A 27,095-nucleotide genomic window follows, 5' to 3' on the forward strand; every position below is an offset into this window, starting at 1 on the left:
TAGCACTGGTCACTGTATAATTTGACTCCGCTGGAGTTTTTAACAGCCATGTGGTATCTGGAGATGCGCTGTGTGCTCCTCCTGTGGTATGATCCTGAAGGTGATGCAATATTGCAGGTGTGGAGCACATTGTCCTTCCAACTCTGCCACTGAGAGTATATATTCCATATTTTTTATTTTTTATTAATAAAACATTTATTCTTAATTGATTAAAATTTAGATCCTTGTAATTTAATTTTTAACTAATGGTTTATTTCAACATATGTCTCTTCCACATTGGAAACACTTGCAGGAACCTGTTAGCATAGCCAAGTGGTCTAATTGTCAGGCAGCAGATCTGGAGGAAGCTGAGGCATATCTCTAGGAGTTTGTGTCCGAGACTTGCTTTTCTTGCTCAGTATATATGTGTTTTTTAATTTTCCATATATATATATATTTTTTTTTCCTTTTATTCAACAACCTGTGAAATTAAAATAGACATGTCAATATAAGAACAGCTTCTAACTATTACTATGAATTTTTATACTGTCTGATAACTATGAACTTTGACATGTGTCATCTGACTGTTTGGAGCTCATTTTTTTTAAATCTGTGTGTACTTAATGCACCACCCATGTATGCTTCATGTGGTATTTCCTGAAGAAGAGGTTGCAAAAAACCTTGAAACGCGTAGAATAAACCACTGTCAAACTTTATTAACCTCTGGAATTTCATCATTTGGGCAGCGCGGACGAAATCCACGTATTCCTTTGCAGAGCTCTGTTTCAGATAGTCGGTGACCAACTTGTGGATCTGCAGCAGCCCTTATCTATACATGCTTTGAATACCTACTACCAGGTGAGCAGTTTTTTGTCAAACCGCTTACTCTATTTGTGGGATAAGACCCTATATTGCGCTTGTGTCTCCCTCTTTCCTCACAATACTAATTGGTGCAATCTAAGCAGAGACCCAAGAGGTAAGGGGAGGGCCATTTCCACCTCCAAAACATGAGGAATTTTGCATTTTGATGAGCTATTCGACTGCAAAGAGCCCATATATTGTGCTAGCACCTGGGCCCTTTTTTGTCTTTGTCCACCAGTGCACGTCTGGATACTTCTTTTTGGTGTACAGTAAATGTCTGGCACAATGACAAAATATGGTGCCAAATAATCTAAAAATAATACTCACATTTCTATGTCAACATTGATAAAAACAATAAACCTCACTACTATTAACACAAAAATAGAGAATTTTTTAACCCCTTCCCGACCCATGACGCCTACATAGGCGTCATGAAAAGCCGTTCCAATCCGACCCATGATGCTAACGTAGGTGTCATGATATAAATCACCCTCCTGCGGGTCAGGTGACCAGGGTCAGCTTTGTGCTTCACCACAGGGGGTGTGACTTAGCCCCCACGTGGCTATGATCGCTCTGATTGGCTTTTAAAAGTGAAACAACCAATCAGAGCGATAGTAGTATTTCATGAATTAAATTTAATGAAATATTACAATCCAGCCGTGGCTGATGCTGCAGTAGCATCGTACATGGCTGGAGACACTAATCTGACCCCCCCACACTAGCTGGCAGGGGGGATTGGCCCCCGCCATGGACTGACGGCAGCAATCGTCCACTGCAGTCACGATCTGCTCCCCCTCCCCTTCCCTCACCTCCCCCCACAGTCCGATCTCCCCTCACCCCACCCAGTACCTAGTATGTCCCACTGTCCCGGATCATGGGTGCCGCCACCTTGGAAATTGGCGGGCGCATGCGCAGTGCACCTGCTCAAATCTGCAACGCTGCAGATTCATTCATGTATTTGATCACTGTGATAAATTCTCACAGTGATCAAAATAAAAAAAGTAAATCACCGCCCCCTTATAGGCAGGAACAAATAATAAAATAAAGAAAATATTTTTATTTTTCCATTAGGGTTAGAATTAGGGTTAGTGTTGAAATTAGGGTTAGGATTGAAATTAGGGTTAGAGTTACAAATAGGGTCAGGGTTAGAAATAGGGTTAGGGTTAGAAATATGGTTAGGGTTGGGGTTGAAATTAAGGATAGGGTTGGAATTATAGTTGGGATTAGGGATAGGGTTGGAATCAGGGTTAGGGTTGGAACTAGGGTTAAGATTAGGGTTAGGGGTGGGTTGGGGATGGGGATTGAATTAGGGTTAGGTTTGAGGTTAGGGTTAGAGTTGGGATTAGGATTAGGGGTGTGTTGGGGTTAGGGTTGTGGCTAGGGTTGGGATTAGGGTTAGGTAAGTGTTGGGGTTAGGGTTGGAGTTAGAATTGAGGGGTTTCCACTGTTTAGGCACATCACGGGGTCTACAAGCGCGACATGGCGCCACCATTTATTCCAGCCAATTTTGCGTTCAAAAAGTCAAACAGTGCTCCCTCCGTTCCGAGCCCCGACGTGTGCCCAAACAGTGGTTTACCCCCACATATGGGGTATATGCGTACTCAGGAAAAATTGCACAACAACTTTGGGGGTCTAATTTCTCCTGATACCCTTGGGAAAATAAAAAATTGGGGGCTAAAAAAATTATTATAGTGGAAAAAAAATGATTTTTTAATTTCACAGCTCTGCGTTATAAACTTCTGTGAAGCACTTGGGGGTTCAAAGTGCTCACCACACATCTAGATAAGTTCCTTGAGAGGTCTAGTTTCCAAAATGGGGTCACTTGTGGGGGGTTTCCACTGCTTAGGCACATCAGGGGCTCTGCAAACATAACATGAAGCCTGCAGACCACTCCATTAAGTCGGCATTTCAAAACGTCACTACTTCCTTTCCGAGCCCCGACGTGTGCCCAAACAGTGGTTCCCCCCATATATGGGGTATCAGCATACTCAGGACAAACTGGACAACAACTTTAGGGGTCCAATTTCTCTAGTTGTAAAAATAAAAAATAGCGGGCTAAAAAAACATTTTTTGAGAAAAAAAAATATTTGTATTTTCACGGCTCTGCGTTATAAACTTCTGTGAAGCACCTGGGGGTTCAAAGTGCTCACTATGAATCTAGATAAGTTCCATAGGGGTCTAGTTTCCAAAATGGGGTCATTTTTGGGGAGCTCCAAAGTTTAGGCACACAGGGGCTCTCCAAACACGACATGGTGTCTTCTAACAATTGGAGCTAATTTTTCATTCAAAAAGTCAAATGACATTCCTTCCCTTCTCAGCCCTGCCATGCGCCCAAACAGTGGTTCCCACCACATATGGGGTACTAGCGTACTCAGGACAAACTGAACAACTTTTGGGGTCCAATTTATCCTGTTACCCTTGGGAAAGTAAAAAATAGCGGGCTAAAAAAATAATTTTTGAGGAAAAAAAACTTTTTATTTTCATGGCTCTGCGTTTATAAAATTCTGTGAAGCACTTGGGGGTTCAAAATGCTCACTGCACATCTAGATAAGCTACTTTGGGGTTATAGTTTACAAAATGGGGTCACTTTTGGGGGGTTTCTACTGTTTAGTCACATCAGGGGCTCTGCAAATGTAACATGACGCCCGCATAATATTCCATCAAAGTCTGCATTCCAAAATGGCGCTCCTTTCCTTCTGAGCTCTCCCATGCGCTCAAACAGTGGTTTCCCCCTACATATGGGGTATCAGTGTACTCAGGACAAATTGTTCAACAACTTTTGTGGTCCAATTTCTCCTGTTAGCTTTGTGAAATTAAAAAATAGTGGGCTAAAAAATCATTTTTGAGGAAAAAAAAAGATTTTTTATTTTCACTGCTCTGCATTATAAACTTCTGTGAAGTACTTGGGGGTTCAATGCGCTCACCACACATCTAGATAAGTTCTAGTTTCCAAAATGGGGTCACTTGTGGGGGAGCTCCAATGTTTAGGCACACAGGGGCTCTCCAAACGCGACATGGTGTCCTCTAACGATTGGAACTAATTTTCCATTCAAAAAGTCAAGTGGCGCTCCTTTCCTTCCGGGCCCTGCTGTGCAACCAAACAGTGGTTTATGACCACATTTGAGGTATCGGTGTACTCAGGAGAAATTGCCCAACAAATCTTATGATCCATTTTATCCTGTTGCCCATGTGAAAATGAAAAAACTGAGGCTAAAAGAAAATTTTTGTGAAAAAAGTACTTTTTTTACAGATCAATTTGTGAAGCGCTTGGGGGTTCAAAGTTCTCACTATGCATTTAGATAAGCTCCTTCGAGGGTCTAGTTTCCAAAATGGGGTCACTTGTGGGTGAGAGCCAATGCTTAAGCACACAGGGACTCTCCAAACGCAACATGGCAACCGCTAAATATTCCAGCATATTTTTCATTCAAAAAGTCAAATGGCGCTCCTTCCTTTCTGAGCCCTGCCGTGCACCCAAACAGTGGTTTATGACCACATATGAAGTATCGGTGTACTCAGGAGAAATTTCCCAACAAATATTAGGATCCATTTTATCCTGTTACCCATATGAAAATGAAAAAATTGATGTTAAAAGAAAATTTTTGTTGGAAAAATTAAAATGTCCATTTTTTCCTTCCACTTTGATTTAGTTCCTGTGAAGCACCTGAAGGCTTAATAATCTTCTTTAATGTAGTTTTGAGTGGCTTGAGGGGTGCAGTTTTTAGAATGGTTTCACTTTTGGGTATTTTATGCCTTCAAATGTGAGGTGGTCCCTAAAAAAGTGGTTTTGTAAATTTTGTTGTAAAAATGAGAAATCGCTGGTCAACTTTTAACCCTTATAACTCCCTAACAAAAAAAAATTTTGTTTCCAAAATTGTGCTGATATAAAGTAGACGTGTGGGAAATGTTATTTGTTAACTATTTTGTGCAACATAACCCTCTGGTTTAACAGTATAAAAATTCAAAATTTGAAAATTGTGAAATTTTCAAAATTTTCGCCACATTTCCATTATTTTCACAAATAAACGCAAAAATTACCGACCTAAATTTACCACTGTGGATCATCAGCTCCTCCTCACTATACTCCATTCCATTGGCCTCAAGGACACCGTTCTCTCCTGGTTCTCCTCCTATCTCTCTGACCGCTCCTTTACTGTATCTTTTGCCGGTTCCTCCTCCTCTCACCTTCCCCTTACTGTTGGGGTTCCTCAAGAATCGGTTCTAGGTCCCCTCCTCTTCTCCTTGTACACTGCCCCTATTGGTCAAACAATCAGTAGATTTGGTTTCCAGTACCATCTCTATGCTGCTGACACCCAATTATGCACTTCTTCTCCTGACATCACACCAGCCTTTCTAGAAAACACCGGCGATTGTCTAAACGCTGTGTCTAACATCATGTCCTCACTATATCTGAAACTGAACCTGTCAAAGACTTAACTCCTTGTGCTTCCTCCCTCTACTAATGTACCTATACCCGACATTGCCATTTCTGTGTGTGGCTCCACTATTACTCCCCAGCAACAGGCCCGCTGTCTTGGGGTCATACTTGATTCCGAGCTTTCCTTTGCCCCCCACATTTGATCACTGGCTCGCTCTTGTCATCTGCACCTCAAAAACATTTCTAGAATTTGACCTTTTCTTACTTTTGACTCTTCAAAAACTCTTACTGTTTCTCTTATTCATTCTCGTCTCGACTATTGTAACTCTCTTCTAATCGGTCTCCCTCTTACCAAACTCTCCCCTCTCCAATCTGTCTTGAATGCTGCAGCCAGGATCATATTCCTCACCAATCATTACACCGATGCCTCTACCTTGTGCCGTTCCTTACACTGGCTACCCATCCACTCAAGAATTCAGTATAAACTTATTACCCTCACCCACAAAACCCTCCATGGCTCAGCACCACCCTACATCTCCTCCCTTGTTTCAGTATACCACCCTACCCACGCCCTCTGTTCTGCTGATGACCTGAGGTTAGCATCCTCAATAATCAGAACCTCCCACTCCCATCTCCAAAACTTTACACGTACTGCGCCAATTCTTTGGAATGCACTTCCTAGGTCAATACAATTAGTCCCCAATCCCCACAATTTTAAGCATGCCCTGAAAACACATTTATTCAGACTGGCCTATTGCCTCAACACAGTAACCTAATCTATCCCTGTGTGGCACAGCCAAAAGTTTTACCATAACCAGGTTCCCCGCTTCATGTTCCCACATGCTTTATGCATCCATTAGCCCTCTGTGTCTGTACTGTTACACACTTAACATTATGGCTGGTCCAAACAATCAGGGCAACTGTTACCACCCACCTTTCGTGTCTACCTCTTTCCTCATAGACTGTAAGCTTGCGAGCAGGGCCCTCATTCCTCTTGGTATTTGTTATAATCTATGTGATTATTGTTATACTGTAATGTCTATTGTCTGTACAAATCCCCTCCGAAATGTAAAGTGCTACGGAATATGTCGGCGCTATAGAAATAAAATGTGTTATTATTAATATTATTATTACCACTAACATAAAGTCCAATATGTCACGAAAAAACAGACTCAGAATCGCTAAGATGTGTTGAAGCGTTCCTGAGTTATTACCTCTTAAAGGGACACTTGTCAGAATTGCAAAAAATGGCCAGGTCATTAAGGTCAAAATAGGCTGGGTCATGAAGGGGTTAAAGATATAGAGACATTAAAAAAAAGAAGAATTGAAAAATTAAATGTGTTTTTAAATATTTTGGAAATATTTGCCACATGCTATAAAACTGGCACAAAAAAACAAACTCAAATGCAAGAATATAAATATGAATAAACCAGACCAGTAATCATCCTACATTCTCCATGAACCATCATTTATGATTGTCAACAGGTAAGTCAATAGGGTACACGTCACTCCGTCAATGGATGGTGCATATAAAAGGATACCACTCCTTAGATGATAATGTAACAAACGTTCTGGCACTCATAAAATCGATGTAAAAAGTGAATTTATTCAAGAACAAAAAAAGTCCCAATATCTCGTGTGACGTTTCGGTCTGTAACTTAAGGCCCCGCCTCACATAGCGAGATCACTAGCGAGATCGCTGAAGCGTCACCGATTTTGTGACGCAACAGCAATCTCGCCAGCTATCTTGCTACATGTGACACATAGCAGCGACTGGCCCCCCCGCTGGATATCACTGATCGTGCTCGAATGTCCTGGGCCATTTTTTCATCGTCGGTGTCCTGCTGGCCAGCGCGCATCGCTGTGTTTAACACCGATGAGCAACCACGTTGGCGACGCAGAACCAGGGACGCAGGCGGGAGTTGTCAGAGCAGCTGCTGTGTGACAAGGTACCAATGACCGCTATATGAAACGGGACCCTTAGACCTTCATCAGACTTCATCATGATTAAGCCCTCTTAGGGTGAAACGCGTAGGAAATTGCTCCCCTCCATACACCTCTTTATGTCGTTTTTACCTGATGGTATGAAGATTTTATATTCTCAATAAAGCAATTATTATTTTATCTCCTGGAGACGCTGGAATAATCCTTCTTTATGTTGTGCATGCACTATACACCCGGGTCAGGGTGTTTCCGTGCGTCGGAGGTGTGATCAGGAGTGAAGAGGGGTGAGCTGAATACTTCTTGTTTGTGTATTTCATCAGACTAGAGGTATGGGAATTAGTAGATTACAGTTCCAGTATAATATACTCTCTTGGAAAGTGGCAAAGGCACAAGGTCATAATATAACATGTATGGGAAGTGGGCAAAGTCCCTTATAAGAAACGTGAAGAGAAGGAATTGGGCAGAAAATGCCCCAGGTAAAGCGCCTGCAACAGGTAGTGGGACAGAAAAAAATAAAAAATCCTGCATCAAAGTAATTAGCCATTTTAACTTCGATCCATTTAAATGCCAAATAATTTCATCATTGTAAGACTATAAAAAAAAACTATTAAAGCACTTTTACTGCACTTGAAGCATGTTATTTAAAAATGTAAAATGTTAATTAATTTAATCATTTTTCAAAAAATAAAGGCTTTGGGGAGTTTTTCCTTACTCACTGGTAATAAATGAAAAGTTAGAAGGTAAATGATTTATCCCTGTTTATTAACACTCCACCGTTATAACAGAGATGTAGTTCAGTAAGTGACAAATGATCATTATCCACAACAGGTTCCATTTAACCAAGAGATAGTCAATAAGTGTTATTGATTTAATGCACCTTCACCTTAGTAAGCTTTGGCAATTACACAGTATGTTAGCATAATGCAGTCTACACCAATGTTCTTGTGTCATTTTTGCAGTGTATACTAGCACTGATGCCTAATAGACGAACCATAGACACATACAGTGGGTACGGAAAGTATTCAGACCCCTTTAAATTTTTAACTCTTTGTTTAATTGCACCCCATCTTGACTGAAATAAACCAGAAATGAAGAACTTTTTTCAAATTTATTAAAAAAGAAAAGCTGAAATATCACATGGTCTTAAGTATTCAGAACCTTTGCTCAGTATTGAGTAGAAGCACCCTTTTGAGCTAGCACAGACATGAGTCTTCTTGGGAATGATGCAACATGCTTTTCACACCTGGATTTGGGGATCCTCTTCCATTCTTCCTTGCAGATCCTCTCCAGTTCCGTCAGGTTGGATGGTGAACGTTGGTGGACAGCCATTTTCAGGTCTCTCCAGAGATGCTCAATTGGGTGTAGGGCTCTGGCTAGGTCAGTCAAGAATAGCCACAGAGTTGTTTTAAAGCCACTTCTTTGTTATTTTAGCTGTGTGCTTAGGGTCATTTTCTTGTTGGAAGGTGAACCTTCAGCCCAGTCTGAGGTCCAGACCACTCTGGAATAGATTTTCATCCAGAATCTCTCTGCGCTTGGCCGCATTCTTGTTTCCTTCAATTGCAACCAGTTGTCCTGTCCCCGCAGCTGAAAACTACCCCTGTTGTGAATAGGTCACCGAAGAGGATGGCAGGAATAGGCTAGGCCACCAGGAAAACAGAAAGGTTGGTAGCTTAGCGGATTGCAGACCCCTAATCCTAACAACACAACTAGCAGTAGCGGTGGGTAGGGCGTACCTACGATGCCATAGATGCCTCGGCACAGACGGAGAAGTAACTAAGCCTAAAGCAAGAAAGGTGAAATATAAACTGCCCCGGAGTAGAACCCCAAAGAAATAGATTGCCCCCAAACATATATTGTCAGTGAGACAAGATGAGGCTCAAACACAGGCAGAAAATAGACTGAGTAAATGATGGTGCCCAAACTGTCTAGATAGGATAGGAAAGAAAATACACTGTCTGCAATCACGCAAAAACACTAAAAAATCTAACTCTGATGTACAAAAAACACTGAGGTCTCACGACCTCTCCCCCACTATATCAGCATTCTGGTGTGAACTGGCAGCAAAGCAAAAGAGACTAATATATCAGGGGACTGAACAAACTGACACAAGCTGTAACATATGGAGCGGGGTCCAGCACTGCCCCAGCAGGGAGCACGCTGAACCCTCACAGCAAAGCAGAAAGAGCCAAAACCAGATCAGATGCAAAGGATTAGCATATGAACAACTTAACTGAAAAATGCAGGATCAGACAGGAGACAGCAGACCTCAAAATGCACAGGAAGAAGCCAATCACCAGCAGTAACTGAGGGAAGCCTGCTTACTTATATCCTTCCAGTCAGTAACCCCCAACTTCCAATCATCATCATCAGGTGGCAGAATTCTGTCAACCCAGCCAGCTCCACTACCCGCAGTAACCACCAGAGGGAGCCCCGACTCAGAAGTCAGATCAAGAGAATTCATAACACACCCCCATAGCATGATGCTGCCACCACCATGTTTCACTGATGGGATTGTATTGGGCAGTTGATGAACAGTGCTAGTTTTCTTCATACATACCACTTAGAATTATCACCAAACAGGACTATCAGACCAGGTCTCATCAGACCATAGAATCTTATTTCTCATAGTCTGTGAGTCCTTCATGTGTTTTTTTTAGCAAACTCTATGCATGCTTTCATATGTCTTGCACTGAGGAGAGGCTTCCATCAGGCCACTCTGCCATAAAGGCCCGACTAGTGGAGGGCTGTAGTGATAGTTGACTTTGTGGAAGTTTCTCTCATCTCCCTACTGTATCTGTGGATTTCAGCCACAGTGATCTTGGGGTTCTTTTTTACCTCTTTCACCAAGGCTCTTCTCCCCGATTGATCAGTTTGGCTGGATGGCCAGGTCTAGGAAGATTTCTGGTGGTCCCAAACTTCTTCCATTTAAGGATTATGGAGGCCACTGTGCTCTTAGAAACCTTGAGTACTGCAGAAATTCTTTTGTAATTTTTGCCAGATCTGTGCCTTGCCGCAATTCTGTCTCTGAGCTTTTTGGCCAGATCCTTTGAGCTCATAATTCTCATTTGGTCTGACATGTACTGTGAGGTCTTATACAGACAGGTGTGTGCCTTTCCAAATCAAGTCCTATCAGTTTCATTAAACACAGCTGGATGCCAATGAATGAGTAGAACCATCTCAAGGAGGATCACAAGGAAATGGACAGCATGTGACTTAAAAATGAGTGTCGGAGCAAAGGGTCTGAATACTTACGTGTTATTTAATTTTTTGTATAAATTTGCAAAAATTTCTACATTTCTGTTTTTTTTCGGTCAAGATGTGGTGCAGAGTGTACATTAATGAGAAAAAAAGAACTTTTTTGAATTTACCAAATGGCTGCAATGAAACAAAGAGAGTAAAATTTAAAGGGGTCTGAATACTTTCCGTACCCACTGTACAGTATGTGTGTCTTATCATAGCTGTAGGAATTTAAAGGGCTTGTCTATTCCTGTTTTTTAATTCATCTAGAATAATGTAAAGTAATAAAATTAACTATTTGCCGTATTTCTAACCAAGCTTGGATTTTAAGGACAAATTTGACTTTTTTTTAGGTTGGAATGAAAATAATTTCCATAATTGGATATGTTAAAAAATGTTCCTGTGCTGAATTAATCTTATAAAAGTGCCCCTGCTGTATACTGTGTAATGACTGTGTCTGCCCATGCTGGTATGTACCACTACTGCTGGGCAGGGGAGGAAGCAAAAGAGAGGATACAAACAATTTCAACATGGGATCACATCTGATTCTATTTGTGAGGCATAACATTTCACTGCCTGTTATTAATCAATGTTTTACCTCAAAGAAAGAAATCATCTGCGATGACGTGCTGTGTTGCCTGCATACTCTCCCTTGGCCAGATGTGGTATGATCAGACCATGTTCCTCAGGGGCGTACATAGAAATCATAGGGCCCCCATAACAAAGGTCCAAATAGCCCCCACCTACACCATAAAAAATAAAAAATTCTGCAAAGTAGAATAACAGCATATGGGCACAGTCACAAAAGGGCATACTTCTCAACTTTTGAACACAGTAGAAGTGGACATGTATAGTGGTATTTACATATGTAAATATGCCCATACTGTAGCCCTTTGGTATTCTCCCCCATTATGATATCCTAATAGATTAAGATGCCCCCCAAAATAAATCCATCACACTGTTTGATACCCCTATAATAAAATTCCCACACAATACAAGCACAGTATGATGACACCATATTCCTCCCAGGAAGGTTTGATTCCCCCTCAGCCACCCACACAGTATGATGGCTCCTACAGCACCTCAAAACAGTATGATGGCCCTCACAGACTCACAACATATGATGGTCCTCACAAACCAACCCACAAAATGATGGGCCACAGCAACCCCTCCACATAGTATGATGGTCTCCACAGACCCACACTGTGTGATGGCCCCACAGACCCACACTGTAAAATCATGCCACAGGCCCTACATTGTATGATGGTCCCTGTAGAGGGACATTGGGAGTCCATGGCATGCACCTAAAAAAGGGGCGGAGTCCCAAAAGGGGGCAGTGACCCAAGCAGGGATGATGCCCACAAGGGTGTCGAGTTCTAAAAGTGGAGCAGAGACACAAAAGAAGGTGGAGTCCTAAAAGGGGGCAGCAACCCAAATAGGGGTGGTGACCGAAAAAGGGGAGGTGGCGAATGCACTGATGGACTGTTGGCAGGTTCAGTGTTTGAACAGCGCATGTCCAGGATGTTGTACAAACTTTCCATCTGACAAGATGTCACAGAACTGTTCTGTAGAACTCAATGGAGAATTCGTGACTGGACTTCTGGACTCAGGGAGTAAGGTGACCCAGGGGAGCGCTACACTCCCTGTCTATCTGATTTCCGGAAGGAAGATGGAAGTCCACTACGTTAATGGGGTCGCTAGGGATTATCCGGTGTCCAGGGTTTTCATTGAGATGCCCACTATTATTTCCAGCCATGATGTCCCTGTTGTCCCAGGCCTGCCATTTCCTGTAGTAATAGGCCAGGACTTTGAAAGGTTTTGGGACTTGTAGGAGGAGAGGGGAGTGTCTGACTGCTCAGAAGGGAGCCGGAATGACCCTACAAGAGCCCTAGCAGACGGCTGTAGTGGTTCCGGGTGGTGTGGTGTATAAAAAGGAGATACCGACAGCTAAGGTCGATAGTCCAGCGTTCCGAGTGACTGGAAGAAAGTGTGAGTCTAACCAACTTGGGGACTTAGTTGGGGTGACCAAACGTGTGACCGTGGGAAGCAGGGTAGCTCCAGGAGAGGGGTCCGACACCTGTTTAAGTGGGGACTTGCTGTACCAGGATGACAGGGTGAGTGGGGGTGACTCCAATTCAGACTGTGACTCAAATGCAAGGGAAAGAGAGTGCAGTAAGGGGGAGCCAAGTAAAAATGACAGATCTTCATCTCATCGCCGGGAGATGTGGGGGACATGGAAAGGCAGGACAGGCTACACCCTCTGAGAAGAGAGATGATGAGGAAGAGTCAGGGTTAGGTACAGATCAGGTTACTGTCCTTGATAAGGAGGTCACTTTATCTCTGCAAATCACAGCACAGAGGTAGGGCAGGAATTAAAGCAGACCTGTAGTAGACCCACATCTGCAATGCCCGGAAAGGGTGTGTTAGCGTGGGTAGTAAGGAGCCGGAATCTCCAGGAGTGGACCCTCTGGACCGTGGCACCGAGGGGCCCCGGGCGAGCTGCCAGGTGGAACCGACCCCTATACAGGGACCGTTAGGAGTAGGCCCAGGGGTTCGAGTACCAGGGTAGCCGGTACCAAGAGGGGTGGCTCAGGATGGACTTGAGTAGGACTGTGGGACGGAAGTGTAGATGACTGAACAGGGCTGGCACACAGGAGACAGGAAAGGAGTAAGACTATAGACTGGAACGTGGAGGAACTGAAGTGTAGATGACAGGACAGAGTTGGAACACAGGAGACAGGAATAAAGGGGGACGGAAGGACTGGAAGAGGATGAAACAGGAACTCCGGAGGCAGGACTGGAGTAGGATGGCAGGACTGGAACAGGATGGAACAGGAACACCGGAGGCAGGACTGGAGTAGGACGGCAGGACTGGAGCAGGATGGAACAGGAACACCGGAGGCAGGACTGGAGTAGGATGACAGGATTGGAGCAGGATGGATCAGGAACACCGGAGGCAGGAGACGGAGAAAACATGAACACTGGAGCAGGACTGAGAATAACTGATAGCAAACACGAAAGACAGGCTGCGAGGCTGCAGGAAACACTGAGGGCGGCACCGAGAGACTGTAGAGAGCACAGGAGGAAGCAGGGCCCAGTGTGCAAGGTAACACAATGATCAGGCGCCTCCCTCAGGGGAAGGCGGCCTGATATAGCCCCGTCTGGTCTGCCATTGATCTGAAGGTGCTTCTGGGTCAGGGCACAGCTGGAGCACAAGAAGCATCAGAAGGAGCTTCTCCGGAGAGAGGATGAGCATCGCTGCTTGGCAGAGGAGTGAGGTAAAGTTCTCAGAGAGCTCAAGATAGAGAAAGAAACTAATGCCCAGCTCCAGAAATCCATGGATGACCGGGAAATCGAACTGTTGCGCTCTCCAGATCTGATTGCAATGAAGGAGAGTGAGCTGGAGAGACTGACCAAAGAAGGTGCCTCCACAGAGGAAGAAATCCAGCAGGAGAAGTGCCACACAGATGGCCATACAAAGGACATTGATGTCTTGGAAAACTGCGCTGACGTTCAGGTCGAGGAGGTCCAACAGTATATTCAAGAAGGTGAGACTTCGGGTTTCAAGTGCATAATAGAGGTACCCGAAGACATGCGAGAAGCTTGTGCCAGTGAGGCTGTGCATGAGGCCTTTAGAAAGGCTGTAGAAGTGTGTAGTGTGTACTGAGTACCAGAGACTCAACAGTTAGTCATACTGTCGACTAGAGAAGTCACAGTGAAACAGGTGGCTATCCTGAGGAATATGCACCTAGAACGTCTCAGCACGAAACAGGGAATCCTCTTGAGGAATAAGTAAGCCGCTCGACGTCTAGAGCGTGTGAGGAAAGTTCAAAGTCAGCGGGGCATTGTAGAAGAGATTACTCAAGTGCCCAGAGGGATGGTGAGGAGGGTCATGGGAAGACTTGGGAAAGTGATGCAGGATATGGTGAATAGGTCCGGTGTGATGAGAGTGAGGATTCCGGCTGATCACGAAGCCCAGGTCATGGGTGAAGATAGGATGGTTCCATTCCTCATTGTCGGATCCATGAAGAGCCTTGGTAATATCTGGATGCTCCTGGAGTATCGAGTGGCATACCTGAAAAAAGTAGAGCAGCTAAGACTTGAGAGGGAGCAGATCAACAGAGAGCTGCAGGAAAGGGGAAGAAGATGGCTGCCACCTTCAACTCGCAGTATAGAGAGGCAAAGAGGTTCGCTTAAGACTGGAAGTCCTCAAGCTGGAGCTAATAGAGGACATAGGAACAGATGGAAAAACTGCTCTCCGGGCAATAAAGACCATGAGAGAAATAGCCAGCAGAGAGATAAGAGAAGGTGGCATGATTGAAGAGGTAGAAGCAGTGAAGCCTCAGTTAGCTCAGGGCTGAGTGACCTAAGTGGGAGACCCTGTAGCTGATGAAATGACAAAGAGTCAGACCAGACAGGACGTATGGGTACAAGGGAATTATCACAGATTGCACTTGATGTGGTCATGCTCTAAATGTATTTAGGAGGCCGTAATGGCACAGCATTTATTAAAAATATATAGAGTAGGACCCCCCATATGAGATTGCCTTGGCGCGGCGGGGTGGCTCAATTGAATTGATCAATTTTTTTGCTAAATATCTCATTTTTGAATACAGCTAGACATTATGTGCATATGCACTCCAATTTATGCGTTCTAACCTTAAGCAGTGCTGGCTTCCCCCCCTATTTTCTACAAGGGAATTATGCCTACATACTGACCTATGGGGGAGGGGAAGGTCTAATAGATTTCTGACACTGAAACATGAGGCGACAAAGTCTGATAGCACATTGTTCACAGACAGGGATGTGGTGACAGTGACGGACAATGTCTCAGGAGCTGACGCTTGAAACCAATTGGGAAGGCCCTCTCAATGGATAGGGCAAGGTGATATGGGTGCCCTGTCTCAAGGTCCTCGGTTTAGGACGTGTTCAACCCCGCAGGTTTGAACAGAGGGGGGAATATGTGGTGTGACTGGTGGTCGTGTGGTTAATGGGAGGTATATGTCACAGGAATGGATGCTCCCTGCAATGCAACCCGGAGTATTTTGTCTTCATTGCACATGAGCACAAATATGTTTAGTGCACCTGGGTCCGGATAGCGGGAAGCTATGAGAGATGGGAGGGTCTGGCTACCCATATTACCTCATCTCTGGGGGAGGGTGCTCACTGTACCCCTTTTTCCCCTTTTTCACTGTGTGTGCTTGTGAGTTTCAGGACCTGCAGTGAGGTCATGACCATGTGACCAGCCCATGTGATCCATACCTCACCTGTGGGTGTAGTTACAAGCTATGTAATCGAGGTGTGTTTAGCACATGGGAGTGAGTGTTTGGGAGTCTGCAAGTGTGGACAGACTTCCATGTGTCCAGGCTGAACACTACAGAGTGGTCTGTGTCTTGAGAGGGAGAAGAGTTTCTGTGTCTGTGGCTTCAGATGGACATTGCACAACCTGTGTGCCCACAGGCCTGGGAGAGCAGAGCTCTTCTATGGACATTGATGCCGTGTCTGCCTGATGTAAAGACTGTTTACCTTTTTGTTGCTGACTTGATGGTTTATGAAGCAAATAAACCCACATGGACATGGACATTGAAGAGAATGTGCCTCCTGCTTCCTCCTACGCACCTGAGTGAGTACAATCCTTACACCGTATAATGTACTGAAAAATTTGAAAAAAATTCCAAGTGCAGTGAAATTACAAATAAAATGCAATTCTGACGCTTTTTGAGTTTTGTCCATTGTGCAGTACAAATAACCTGGCATCAAGATTCTCCAAGCCAGTACAAATACAGCGATAAAAAAAACTTGTCAAGGTTTTATGTTATTTTAATGGAACAAAAATGTTTGTAAATTTGAAAACATACACAATTTGGGGGGGTTTGTGTCTCCATATTCTAAGACTTGTAACATTTCATTTTAATTTTTACATATTTTTGCAGTGAGAACAGATGTTTTTATTGATACCATTTTGGAACAGATATGACGTTTTTACCATTTTATACTTCTTTTTTGCAGCATTGCGGCTAGTGAAGAGCAGACCCGGGGATGATTGAGTTTGGCAAGTTCGCCAAATATACAGTTAAAAGTTTAGTTTGGGTCTGAACTTGACCCCGAATACGAAATCAATACAAGTCAATGGGGAGCCGAACTTTGGTGCTGTAAAATTTTCATAGTAACGACTAGGGGGCTGCAAAAGAAAGCAAAATGGACAATTGCCTCTCCATTACAAACCCCTGAGCTTGATGTTAATAGACATAAAACAGCTGATATCAACACAAAAACCATTGCCCCACTTGCCAATGCACCAGGGCAAGAGGAAAGAGCTAAGAATAAGAGCCAGAAATGGCACATCTAATGGATGCACAATTTCTGGAGTGGCTGAGGGCTGGTGTTAGTAATCTGGAAGGGGGACAATATCCATGTCCCCTTCCTAGCCTGTTAATATCAGTCCACAGCTGTTTGCATTGACCCGGTGGCTGGGAACTCAGGTAACAAGCCACCGAGTCTCTCAGCAGCTGTAAGGCCAAGAAACCTCATGGGAACCTTTGAGGGAAACTTTAAGGTTACTGTAGTTTTGAGCTGCTGGAACACTTGGAGGCTGTAAACTAAGGTTACCTTGAATGTGTATTTTACTGTACTTGTTAATAAATAAATGAAAACGTCATCATCCAGTCTGGGTTTAGAGTCCTGTCTGCCCCTTTCCCGGATTGATCATGTCAAGGGTTAACTTTGCCTGGCCTCATTTTGGGTTCAGGTCTGCAATTTCTTCCTGCTGTGTCCTGCAGGCCATGACAGTTATATTTTCTGCCTACGGCATGAGTATCTGACTCTGGTAGTACCCTGATTTGTCCTGCTGCGCTTTTTGACCTTGTCCGTGTCTGTTCCTCCCTCTCTGCCCATCCCGTCTTATTGCTTCCTGATTGGTTTTGGATTTCCCGGTGTTTAACTCGGCTTGGACTCTGAATTGACATTGTCTCTGGTCCCTGGTACTTCGGCCTTTTGCCTGGTATTGACCTTTTGGCTCTCCACTGACTCTGTGCTTGTTTTTTCCCTTTGTACTGCGTGACGGTCTAGGTTTTGACTCAGCTTTTTTACTATTCTGCTGCCACCTGGTGGTAGCTTCGTTGCAGCACTGCAGGTCTGCTCTTGCTGACTTGTTTCCATCCTTCCACTCTGTTGCCATCTAGTGCAGGCTGCAGTTACCTTCACCGCTGCATAGTGACAGAAAACAACTATCACACCTATTTTTAGAATCAGCTGAGGTAAAGCACACAGCTGGAAAGGGCTAATATCTATAAAGGTTCCCAGCCTATTAATATCAGCTTACAATTTTCTGCGTAGCCTTTACTGGTTATTTAAATGAAAGGACCAAAAATAAATGATGTGGAGTCCCCCTATATTTAATTATTAACAAAGGCTATACAGACAACTGGGGTCCATGGATATTTGTCCCCTCCCATACTAATAACACCAGCCCTCAAACACCCCAGAAATGGCACATCCTTTAGCTGCACCATTTCTGGCACATAGCCATGGCTCTTCCCGCTTGCCCTGGTGCATCAGCATGCAGAGTAATTGTTTTGGATTTGATGTCAGCTGTTTTATGACCGCTGACATAAAACCCAGGGGCTAGTAATGGAGAGGCACCTGCAAGACACCCCAATTACTAATCCCGTAGTCAAAAGTAAAAAAGATGCACAAAGAGATGTTACTAAAGTTATTGCAGTTCATAGCTGATAAACTACAGTAACATTACGGAGTTCGCCTCAGTTCACAGGCACTGGTTCTCACAGGATCACAGCTCTGAATTTGCGAGAAAAAGCATCTCTGAACTGAAGTGACCTCAGTAAGTTTACCGCAGTTCATTGGCTTTGAACTACGAAAACCTTAGTGAAGTCATCGCTCATTGCAGCAGCTGGAATCATGCTATTGTCAGTGTGTTCTGGCTGTTTGTGCTGAGTCACATTACTGATGTCACAGGTCAGCACTGCATCTGGATGTAGCAGAGTCGGGATCATCATGGGACCTCATCATTATCGATTAAAGGTAGACAGGTGAGGATTACTTTGATTTTTTTTATTTATAATTTTATATTAATAAATTAGTAAAAGAGGATTTGATGAAGCATGTTTTGTTCAATTGAAAGACTTTTCTCCATGTTTCTTTCTTACTTTTTACTATGGGGTTAGTAATGGGGATGCCTCTTCATTATTAACCCCTGGGCTTGATACCAGGGGATATAAAACAGCTGACATCAACCCCAAAACCATTTCCCCACTTGCCAATGCACCAGGTCAAGTGGGAAAAGCCAAGGCAAAGCTCCAGAAATGATGCATCTAATGGATCCGTCAGCTCTGGGACGGCTGAGGGCTGGTGTTATTAGTCTGGAAGGGGTCCAATATTTTTTGAGTACCCCCACCTTAACCCCTTTCTGCCATTAGATGTACTATCCCGTCCATGTGCCCTGGGACTTAATTCCCAAGAACGGGTAGTACGTCTAATGCGATCAGCGGCGCCCACGTTGTGAGCGCCGCTGATCGCGGCCGGGTGTCAGCTGACTATCACAGCTGACACCCGGTACAATGTGTCAGGGGCGGTTATGGATCAAACATGATCGCGGTGTATCGGGGGTTAAAGGGAAGCATCGGCATGGAGGGGGCTCCCTCCGTGCTTCCCTGAGCCCCCCACGGCAGCGCAATGTGCAGTGCTGCTGCGGGGGACTCCTTCCCTACAGGCCCCCAGATCCAAGATGGCGACGGGGGCCTTCGGGGGCCTGTAGGGAGCTGACTTCCTCACTGCCTGCAAAGCGCAGGCATGAGGAAGTCTGCAGAACTGCCTGTGACAGATTGCTGATCTGTCACAGTGATCTGTGATGTGACAGATTTGCGATTTGTCACAGGACAGTGATGTCCCACCTGGGACTATGTAATAAAGTAAAAAAAAAAAAAAGTGTAAAAATAATTTTAAAAAAATCGCTAAATAAATTAGTAAAAAAAAAAAAATATTCCCCAATAAATTCATTTTTTGAAAAAAAATAAATAAATAAAAGTACACATATTTGGCATCGCCACGTCCGTAGCGACCCGCCCTATAAAACTGTCCCATTAGTTAACCCCTTTAGCGAACCCTTTAAAAAATAAAAATGAAGCAAAAATAATCATTCATTATCATACCACCGAACAAAAAGTGCAATAACGCGCGATCAAAAAGACGCATATAAATATCCATGGTACCGCTGAAAATGTCATCTTGTCCCGCAAAAGACGAGATGCCATACAGCATCATCTGCAAAAAAATAAAAAAGTTATAGCTCACAGAATAAAGCGATGCAAAAATAATTAATTTTTATATAAAATTGTTTTCACTGCAAAAAAACGACAAAACATAAAAAAAGACCTAAATGAGGTATCGCTGTAACCGTACCGACCCGAAGAATAAAACCGCTTTATCAATTTTACCGCACGCGGAACGGTGTAAATGCACCCCCCCAAAAGAAATTCATGAAACCCTTGTTTTTTGTTCACTCTGGGTCCAAAAAATCGGAATAAAAAGCGATCAAAAAATGTCACGTGCCCGAAAATGGTACCAATAAAAACGTCAACTCATCCTGCAAAGAATAAGACCTCACATGACTTGGTGGGTCAAAATACGGAAAAATTATAGCTCTCAATATGTGGTGATGCAAAAACTATTTTTACAATAAAAAGCGTCTTTTAGCGTGCGACAGCCGCCAAACATAAAAACCGCCATAAATAGTAAATCAAACTCCCCGTTATCACCCCCTTAGTTAGGGACAAATAATAAAATTAAAAAAAAGTATTTAGTTCCATTTTCCCATTAGGGTTAGGGCTAGGGTTAGGGTTAGGGCTAGGGTTAGGGCTGAGATTAGGGTTAGGGGTGTGTTGGGGTTAGGGATGGAGTTATAATTGGGGGTTTTCCACTGTTTGGGCACATCAGGTGCTCTCCAAATGCAACATGGCGCCTGATCTCAATTCCAGCCAATTCTGCGCTGAAAAAGTCAAATGGTGCTCCTTCCCTTCCAAGCTCTGCCATGCGCCCAAACAGTGTTTTACCCCCACATATAGGGTATCAGCATATTCAGGACAAATTGCAAAACAACTTTTGGGGTCCAATTTCTCCTGTTACCCTTAGGAAAATAAAAAATTGGGGGCAAAAATATCATTTTTGTGGAAAAAAATGATTTTTTTATTTTCACGCCCAGGCGTTATAAACTTCTGTGAAGCACTTGGGGGTTCAAAGTGCTCACCACACATCTAGATAAGTTCCGTTGGGGGTCTAGTTTCCAAAATGGGGTCACTTGTGGGGAGTTTCAATAGTTTAGGTACATCAGGGGCTCTCCAAACGCACATGACACCCGCAGACCAATCCATCAAAGTCTGCATTCCAAAACATCACTACTTCCCTTCCGAGCCCCGGCGTTTGCCCATACAGTAGTTTTCTCCCACACATGAGGTATCAGCATACTCAGGACAAATTGGACAACAACTTTTGGGGTCCAATTTCTCCTGTTACCCTTGGGAAAATAAAAAAATGGGGACTAAAAGATGATGTTTGTTGAAAAAATACGATATTTTTATTTTCACGCCCGGTCGTTATAAACTTCTGTGACGCACTGGGGGGAACAAAGTGCTCACCACACATCTAGATAAGTTCCTTAGGGGGTCTATTTTCCAAAATGGGGGCACTTGTGGGGGTATTCCACTGTTTAGGTACATCAGGGGCTCTCCAAAAGCAACATGACACCCGCCGACCATTCCATCAAAGTCTGCATTCCAAAACGTCACTACTTCCCTTCCGAGCCCCCACGTGTGCCCATACAGTAGTTTTCTCCCACATATGAGGTATCAGCGTACTCAGGACAAATTGGACAACAACTTTTGGGGTCTAATTTCTCCTTGTACCCTTTGGAAAATGAAAAAATTTGTGACTAAAAGATCATGTTTGTGGAAAAAATATGATTTTTTTATTTTCACGCCCGGGCGTTATAAACTTCTGTGACGCACTGGGGGGTTCAAAGTGCTCACCACACATCTAGATAAGTTCCTTAGGGGGTCTAGTTTCCAAAATGGGGGCACTTGTGGGGGTATTCCACTGTTTAGGTACATCAGGGGCTCTCCAAAAGCAACATGACACCCGCCGACCATTCCATCAAAGTCTGCATTCCAAAACGTCACTACTTCCCTTCCGAGCCCCCACGTGTGCCCATACAGTAGTTTTCTCCCACATATGAGGTATCAGCGTACTCAGGACAAATTGGACAACAACTTTTGGGGTCTAATTTCTCCTTGTACCCTTGGGAAAATGAAAAAATTTGTGACTAAAAGATCATGTTTGTGGAAAAAATATGATTTTTTTATTTTCACGCCCGGGCGTTATAAACTTCTGTGAAACACTGAGGGGTTCAAAGTGCTCACCACACATCTAGATAAGTTCCATGGGGGGTCTAGTTTCCAAAATGGTGTCATTTGTAGGGGGTTTCTACTGTTTTGGTACATCAGGGGCTTTCCAAACGTGACATGGTGTCCGATCTCAATTCCAGCCAAAAACGTCAAATGGCGCTGCTTCCCTTCCGAGCTCTGCCATGCGCCCAAATAGTGGTTTGCCCCCACATGTGGGGCATCAGCGCACTCAGGACAAATTCCACAATATCTTTTAGGGTCCTGTTACCCTTGGAAAAATAAGAATTGAGGGTGAAAAGATCATTTTTGTGGCAAAAAATATGATTTTTTAATTGTACCGCTGTACGTTATAAACTTCTGTGAAGCCCTTGTGGGTTCAAAGTTCTCACCACATATCTAGATAAGTTCCTTGAGGGGTCTAGTTTCCAAAATGGGGTCACTTGGGGGGGTTTCCACTGTTTAGGTACATCAGGGGCTCTCCAAACGCGACATGGCGTCCGATCTGAATTCCAGCCAATTTTGAAAAAGTCATACGGCGCTCCTTCCCTGCTGAGGTCTGCCATGCGCCGAAACAGTAGTTCCCCCCACATATCAGGTATCAGCGTACTCAGGACAAATTGCACAATAACTTTAGCAGTCCAATTTCTCCTGTTACCCTTGGTAAATTAAAAAAAATTGAACCTGAAGTATTTTTTTAGTGAAAAAAAGTTAAATGATAATTTTTTTAAAATATTCAACAAATTCCTGTGACGCACCTAAAGGGTTAATAAACTTCTTGAATGTGGTTTTGAGCACCTTAAGGAGTGCAGTTTTTAGAATGGTGTCACTTTGGGGTATTTTCTATCATATAGACCCCTCAAAGTGGCTTCAAATGTGATGTGGTCGGTAAAAATAAATTGGTGTTGCAAAAATTAGAAATCGCTGGTCAATTTTTAACCCTTATAACTTCCTAACAAAAAAAAATTTTGGTTTCAAAATTGTGCTGATGTAAAGTAAACATGTGGGAAATGTTACTTATCAAGTTTTTTGTGTGCCGTATATCTGTGATTTAAGGGCATAAAAATTCAAAGTTGGAAAATTGCGAAATTTTCAAAATTTTTGCCAAATTTCCATTTTTTTCACAAATAAACGCAAGTTATTTGAATGAAAATTTACCACTAGCATGAAGTACAATATGTCACGAGAAAACAGTGTCAGAATCACTGGGATCCATGGAAGCGTTTCAGAGTTATTACCTCATAAAGGGACAGTGGTCAGAATTGTAAAAATTGGCCTGGTCATTAACGTGCAAACCACCCTTGGGGCTTAAGGGGTTAATAACCAGTAAAGGCTATGCAGACAGCTATGATTTGGATCACAGGACACTAGAAGTTTGGTACGAACCCTGAACTTCACAGTTCAAGTTCGCTCATCATTAATTCCAACAACAAAAACATAATTTTAACATTTTTGTTTTTAGAGTTTTTACCAATCGAGTAAAGTTATTTTACATTTTGATGAATGGTACTTTAATGGACACAATGATACCAAATATGTATATTTTTTTATCTTTGTTTAATACTTTTATTTTTAAAGTTGAGCATGGTGGTTGAGTTGAATGTTTTGACTTTTTTAATTTTTTTTTTTAAAACTTTGCTTTTACTTTTAACTGTATTTCTTACTCCCTTTAAGGTATTTGAACATGTGATCATCAAACCAGCAATACTTCAGTATTTCTGTATATTTTAAAAATCAAAGTCTCTTTTGAAGCACAGCCAAAGGCTGAGTTTCATCAAAGCGCCATGATAACAATCATGGGGTGCCAATGGGCACATGGCATGCTCCTGGGCACATGGTGTGGCACGCTCCAGTGCTTGCACGCTGCAAATGTCATTGTCACAGACTTACATCATCGAGCAGAGATCCACACTGCCCTCAGCTGTTAGAGGCAGATCCTGGCTGTGTGTCACAGCATTTATCACCCAGTTATGGTGGCTCTGAGCCTGCTCGACACACCTACTCTCAAGTTATATCATACATGTATGGCATGTGCAGTAGATGTTGGGAAAAGGTTAAATTGATCTAAATATCTACAAAGGAAGTCAATTTATTTTTTGATGTTTTGCAATACAATATAACAGTAAAATGTTGAATAACTCAAAGAGTAAAAATATCTACTTTAAAATCATTCTAGTTGTCAACTGCTTAAAAATCATCAGTGCGTGTTATGTGGCCTCGGAGCAGATGCAACAACTGGTGAACAGAGGATCCACTGGGAAGGCAACATGCACTGGAATAAGAAAAACCTCCTGCAACCAAGAGAAGCCCTCATTAAGATTCTGGTAAACTGTACTTGGAGATTAGCAGAGAATTACAATAATTGGGAAGACAATAAAGGCAGATGCTGGACAATAAGAATTCTTAAGCAGGAGACTAAACAAACATCACACATGTAAATGGTTATTCTGCTGACCAAAGTGGTCTCTGGATGTTTAAAATTATCATGGGCAGAAAGAACAGCAACACATCTGAGCTCACATCAACCAACTGCTTCCTCGTTATGCAATTTAGAGGAAGCAATTAACGTAGAAGAAAATTCAGAGCAGTAACCAAGATTTTATTTTCTCTTTATTATGTTTTCTTTACTTCCTTCATTTAGAACCAGTAATTAATACTTTTCAATTTTGTTTTACTTAAATGCTTGTTTTGGAACCCACAATGTAGAAAAAAGTAAACATATAAAATCTGCAATATGTGCCCAATCATGCTCAAAACCTTAACTAAATTTAATATATTGGTTTTTTTTTATTTATACCTTAGGCAAAAAAGACTGATTCATTATGTTGATGACACATTAACATCAGCTGAAGACATCTAATGCTTGATTATGTGAATTTCTGAATGGGAAGAATGTATTAATTATAAATTCACCTAAAATAAAATGTATAAAAGCTGTTTCAAGGTACCTTAAAGGCCCTTTTACATTTAGCGATGCACCAGCGATCCGACGAGCGATCCGACCAGGTCAGGATCGCTGGTGCATCGCTAAATGATTGCTAGTGAGCTTTCACACAGGAAGATCTCACAGCGATGCAGCAGCGACACAGCGCACGATACTTACCATTCACACACAGCGATCCTGACGTCCTCCCGCCCGCGTCCAGCGTCGCTCATCTCACACAGCAGGAAGCAGACGACGAGAAATGGAGCCGGACATTCTCGCGTGATCAGTGATAACCAGCGGGGGAGCTGGTCGGAGGTAAGTATCACACATAGCGATATCGCTAGCAATATCGCTATCACGTCACAAAATCAGTGACGTTTTAGCGATATTGCTAGCGATATCGCTATGTGTAAAACCCCCTTTAGAACAATTGGTGCAGATAATACAGCGAGTATGAACTGACATATTTCAATTTACTTGTTTTTAAGACAAAAGCAGTGTGAAGGGAAAGTTAGGAAAGTTTTTTTCATGAATATCTCTATAAGATTTTTACAGGTAGTAGTAAGCCTATGCTCCTTTTACCTGGGGGCTTAAAGAGAACCTATCAGCAACAATTTAGTTTTATTAAACAATAAAAAATATGATTATATATGTGTTTACTTATTTTAAATATATATTGACTGCATTGTATTTCAATTACTATCTAAACACCTTTGTTTTTTACACCTATTTTTCAAGGGACGCAGGCTGCCATCTTGTGTTTGGCACGGCTTCTCACTCAATCTTCTACTCTATGCATGCTTCTAATGCGCATGCGCAGGCAGAGAGACTGAAAGTGGGTGTACATTCACTCCACTACACTGAAGACTGTGTTGCTCTGAACAAATACGTCCCTTCCATGCTGTGGAGTGACATAGTGCCGCTAGTTATTTTGGGAAAAGTCGGCGACTTTTTACTGATAATCAAATTAGCATAAACTTTGCATATAATTCCCACATTAATAAAAGCCCTTTCCTCGCTGATTTTTTTTAAATAACATATTTAGAATTTAGATTCATTTTTACCACTAATATATTAAAATAAAAAGGTAGCTGTAATAATTGGTGATACGTCCTCTTTAAATTCCTCTCTGCCGTACAAGAAGACACCAGTATAATAAATGGCACATGGTCGGTAGAGGTCTCGTCACACATTTTGCAGGCCTGGTAGCCTGTAGGTATGCCCATGAGTTCTCTAGTTGATTTCCAATTTATTTCCACTGAAGCATTCCTGGCCGCTAGATATTGATAAGCGAACAGTATAATTTCTTGTTGTTTGATAATTGGGCTTTGAATGACAGAAATAATATAACATTTAGGCAATTCTAAACCAGTTGTTTCCAATTGATACCTGTCATTCAGGCCTAGTTCACACTGACATCAAAGTCTCTGTACACAGTCATCTCAGATTTGACAGAAAGAACAATGGTTCATCATGAAGTGCTATGTTGTCCCATTCTCTATTTTACCGTATTCTTCTTCATAGAGAAATTTACATCATGGCTTGGTTACCATAACCATTATATATTATTCAATAGAATTTTTTTTGTTTTTTTGTAATTGGCTATAATGTGTGGAATACTTTTGTCTATTTCATTGTATTGAAAACTATTCTTTTTCAGTACAGTTGAGGTTGCTGACTATGTATAGGGCAACTTGATTCCATATTGGCAGACATTTGGCCAATCAAGTCTGTGGTCATGTAGATGTATACATTGGAAGATTTGCTTGGTGTATACGATGAGCGTGCAGATCAGAGATGATATAAAATGAGCTGTAGTCGTCACAGGGTCGATGGATTCATAATTCACAACCAAGGGTTCTATATCTTTTGTGCTACTTACCAGCTGTAGAACATCAGCAGAAACCATCTGCATGCAGCACATCGCCGTAGCCAAGGCACAGACAATTGTAGAGATGATATTCAAAGCACAGACACTGAACAACAGGTCCTGTAAAAAATGCAAAGAAAACCATCAGGTTTTATCTAACAAATGTATGTGACGGGACTGCAAACATATTTAATTGGTTTGATAATAGCGGCTGTCACTTGCTACCTGTTCAGTGTGGGAATAATTAGTTTGCACTGTTGCTTTTTCAGATCTTAACCCTTTGCAAATGAACTCTTTCAGGACACTAATATTTCACAATTCTGCACCAGTCATTACAGCATATTACAACTAAATTATATTAATATTTTCCTGTGAATTTAGCTTTACTAGGATGAATATTCATGCATGACGGAGCATAGTGAGGCTTTTTTCCCATTAGAGTAAAAATGCTTTTTGTATGGCTATCATGTCTCACAAACCTAAACTAGATAT

At 42.6% G+C, this 27,095-nt stretch overlaps 1 protein-coding gene across 2 annotated transcripts in view; it reads right to left on the bottom strand.

Annotated features, from left to right (window-relative positions):
- ENTREP2 (endosomal transmembrane epsin interactor 2) overlaps window positions 1-27,095 on the bottom strand; it is a 1,465,465-nt gene that overhangs the window by 237,643 nt on the left and 1,200,727 nt on the right. For both annotated transcript variants that reach the window (XM_073586920.1, XM_073586919.1), the window contains exon 5: window positions 26,616-26,723. In XM_073586920.1, the coding sequence (XP_073443021.1) occupies window positions 26,616-26,723 (108 nt within the window). The remainder of the gene's footprint in view (window positions 1-26,615; window positions 26,724-27,095) is intronic.

This window comes from Dendrobates tinctorius, unplaced genomic scaffold (genome assembly GCF_039654945.1).
Source record: "Dendrobates tinctorius isolate UK_male_01 unplaced genomic scaffold, ASM3965494v1 ptg000097l, whole genome shotgun sequence".
In the NCBI taxonomy this organism is placed as follows: Eukaryota; Metazoa; Chordata; class Amphibia; order Anura; family Dendrobatidae; genus Dendrobates; species Dendrobates tinctorius.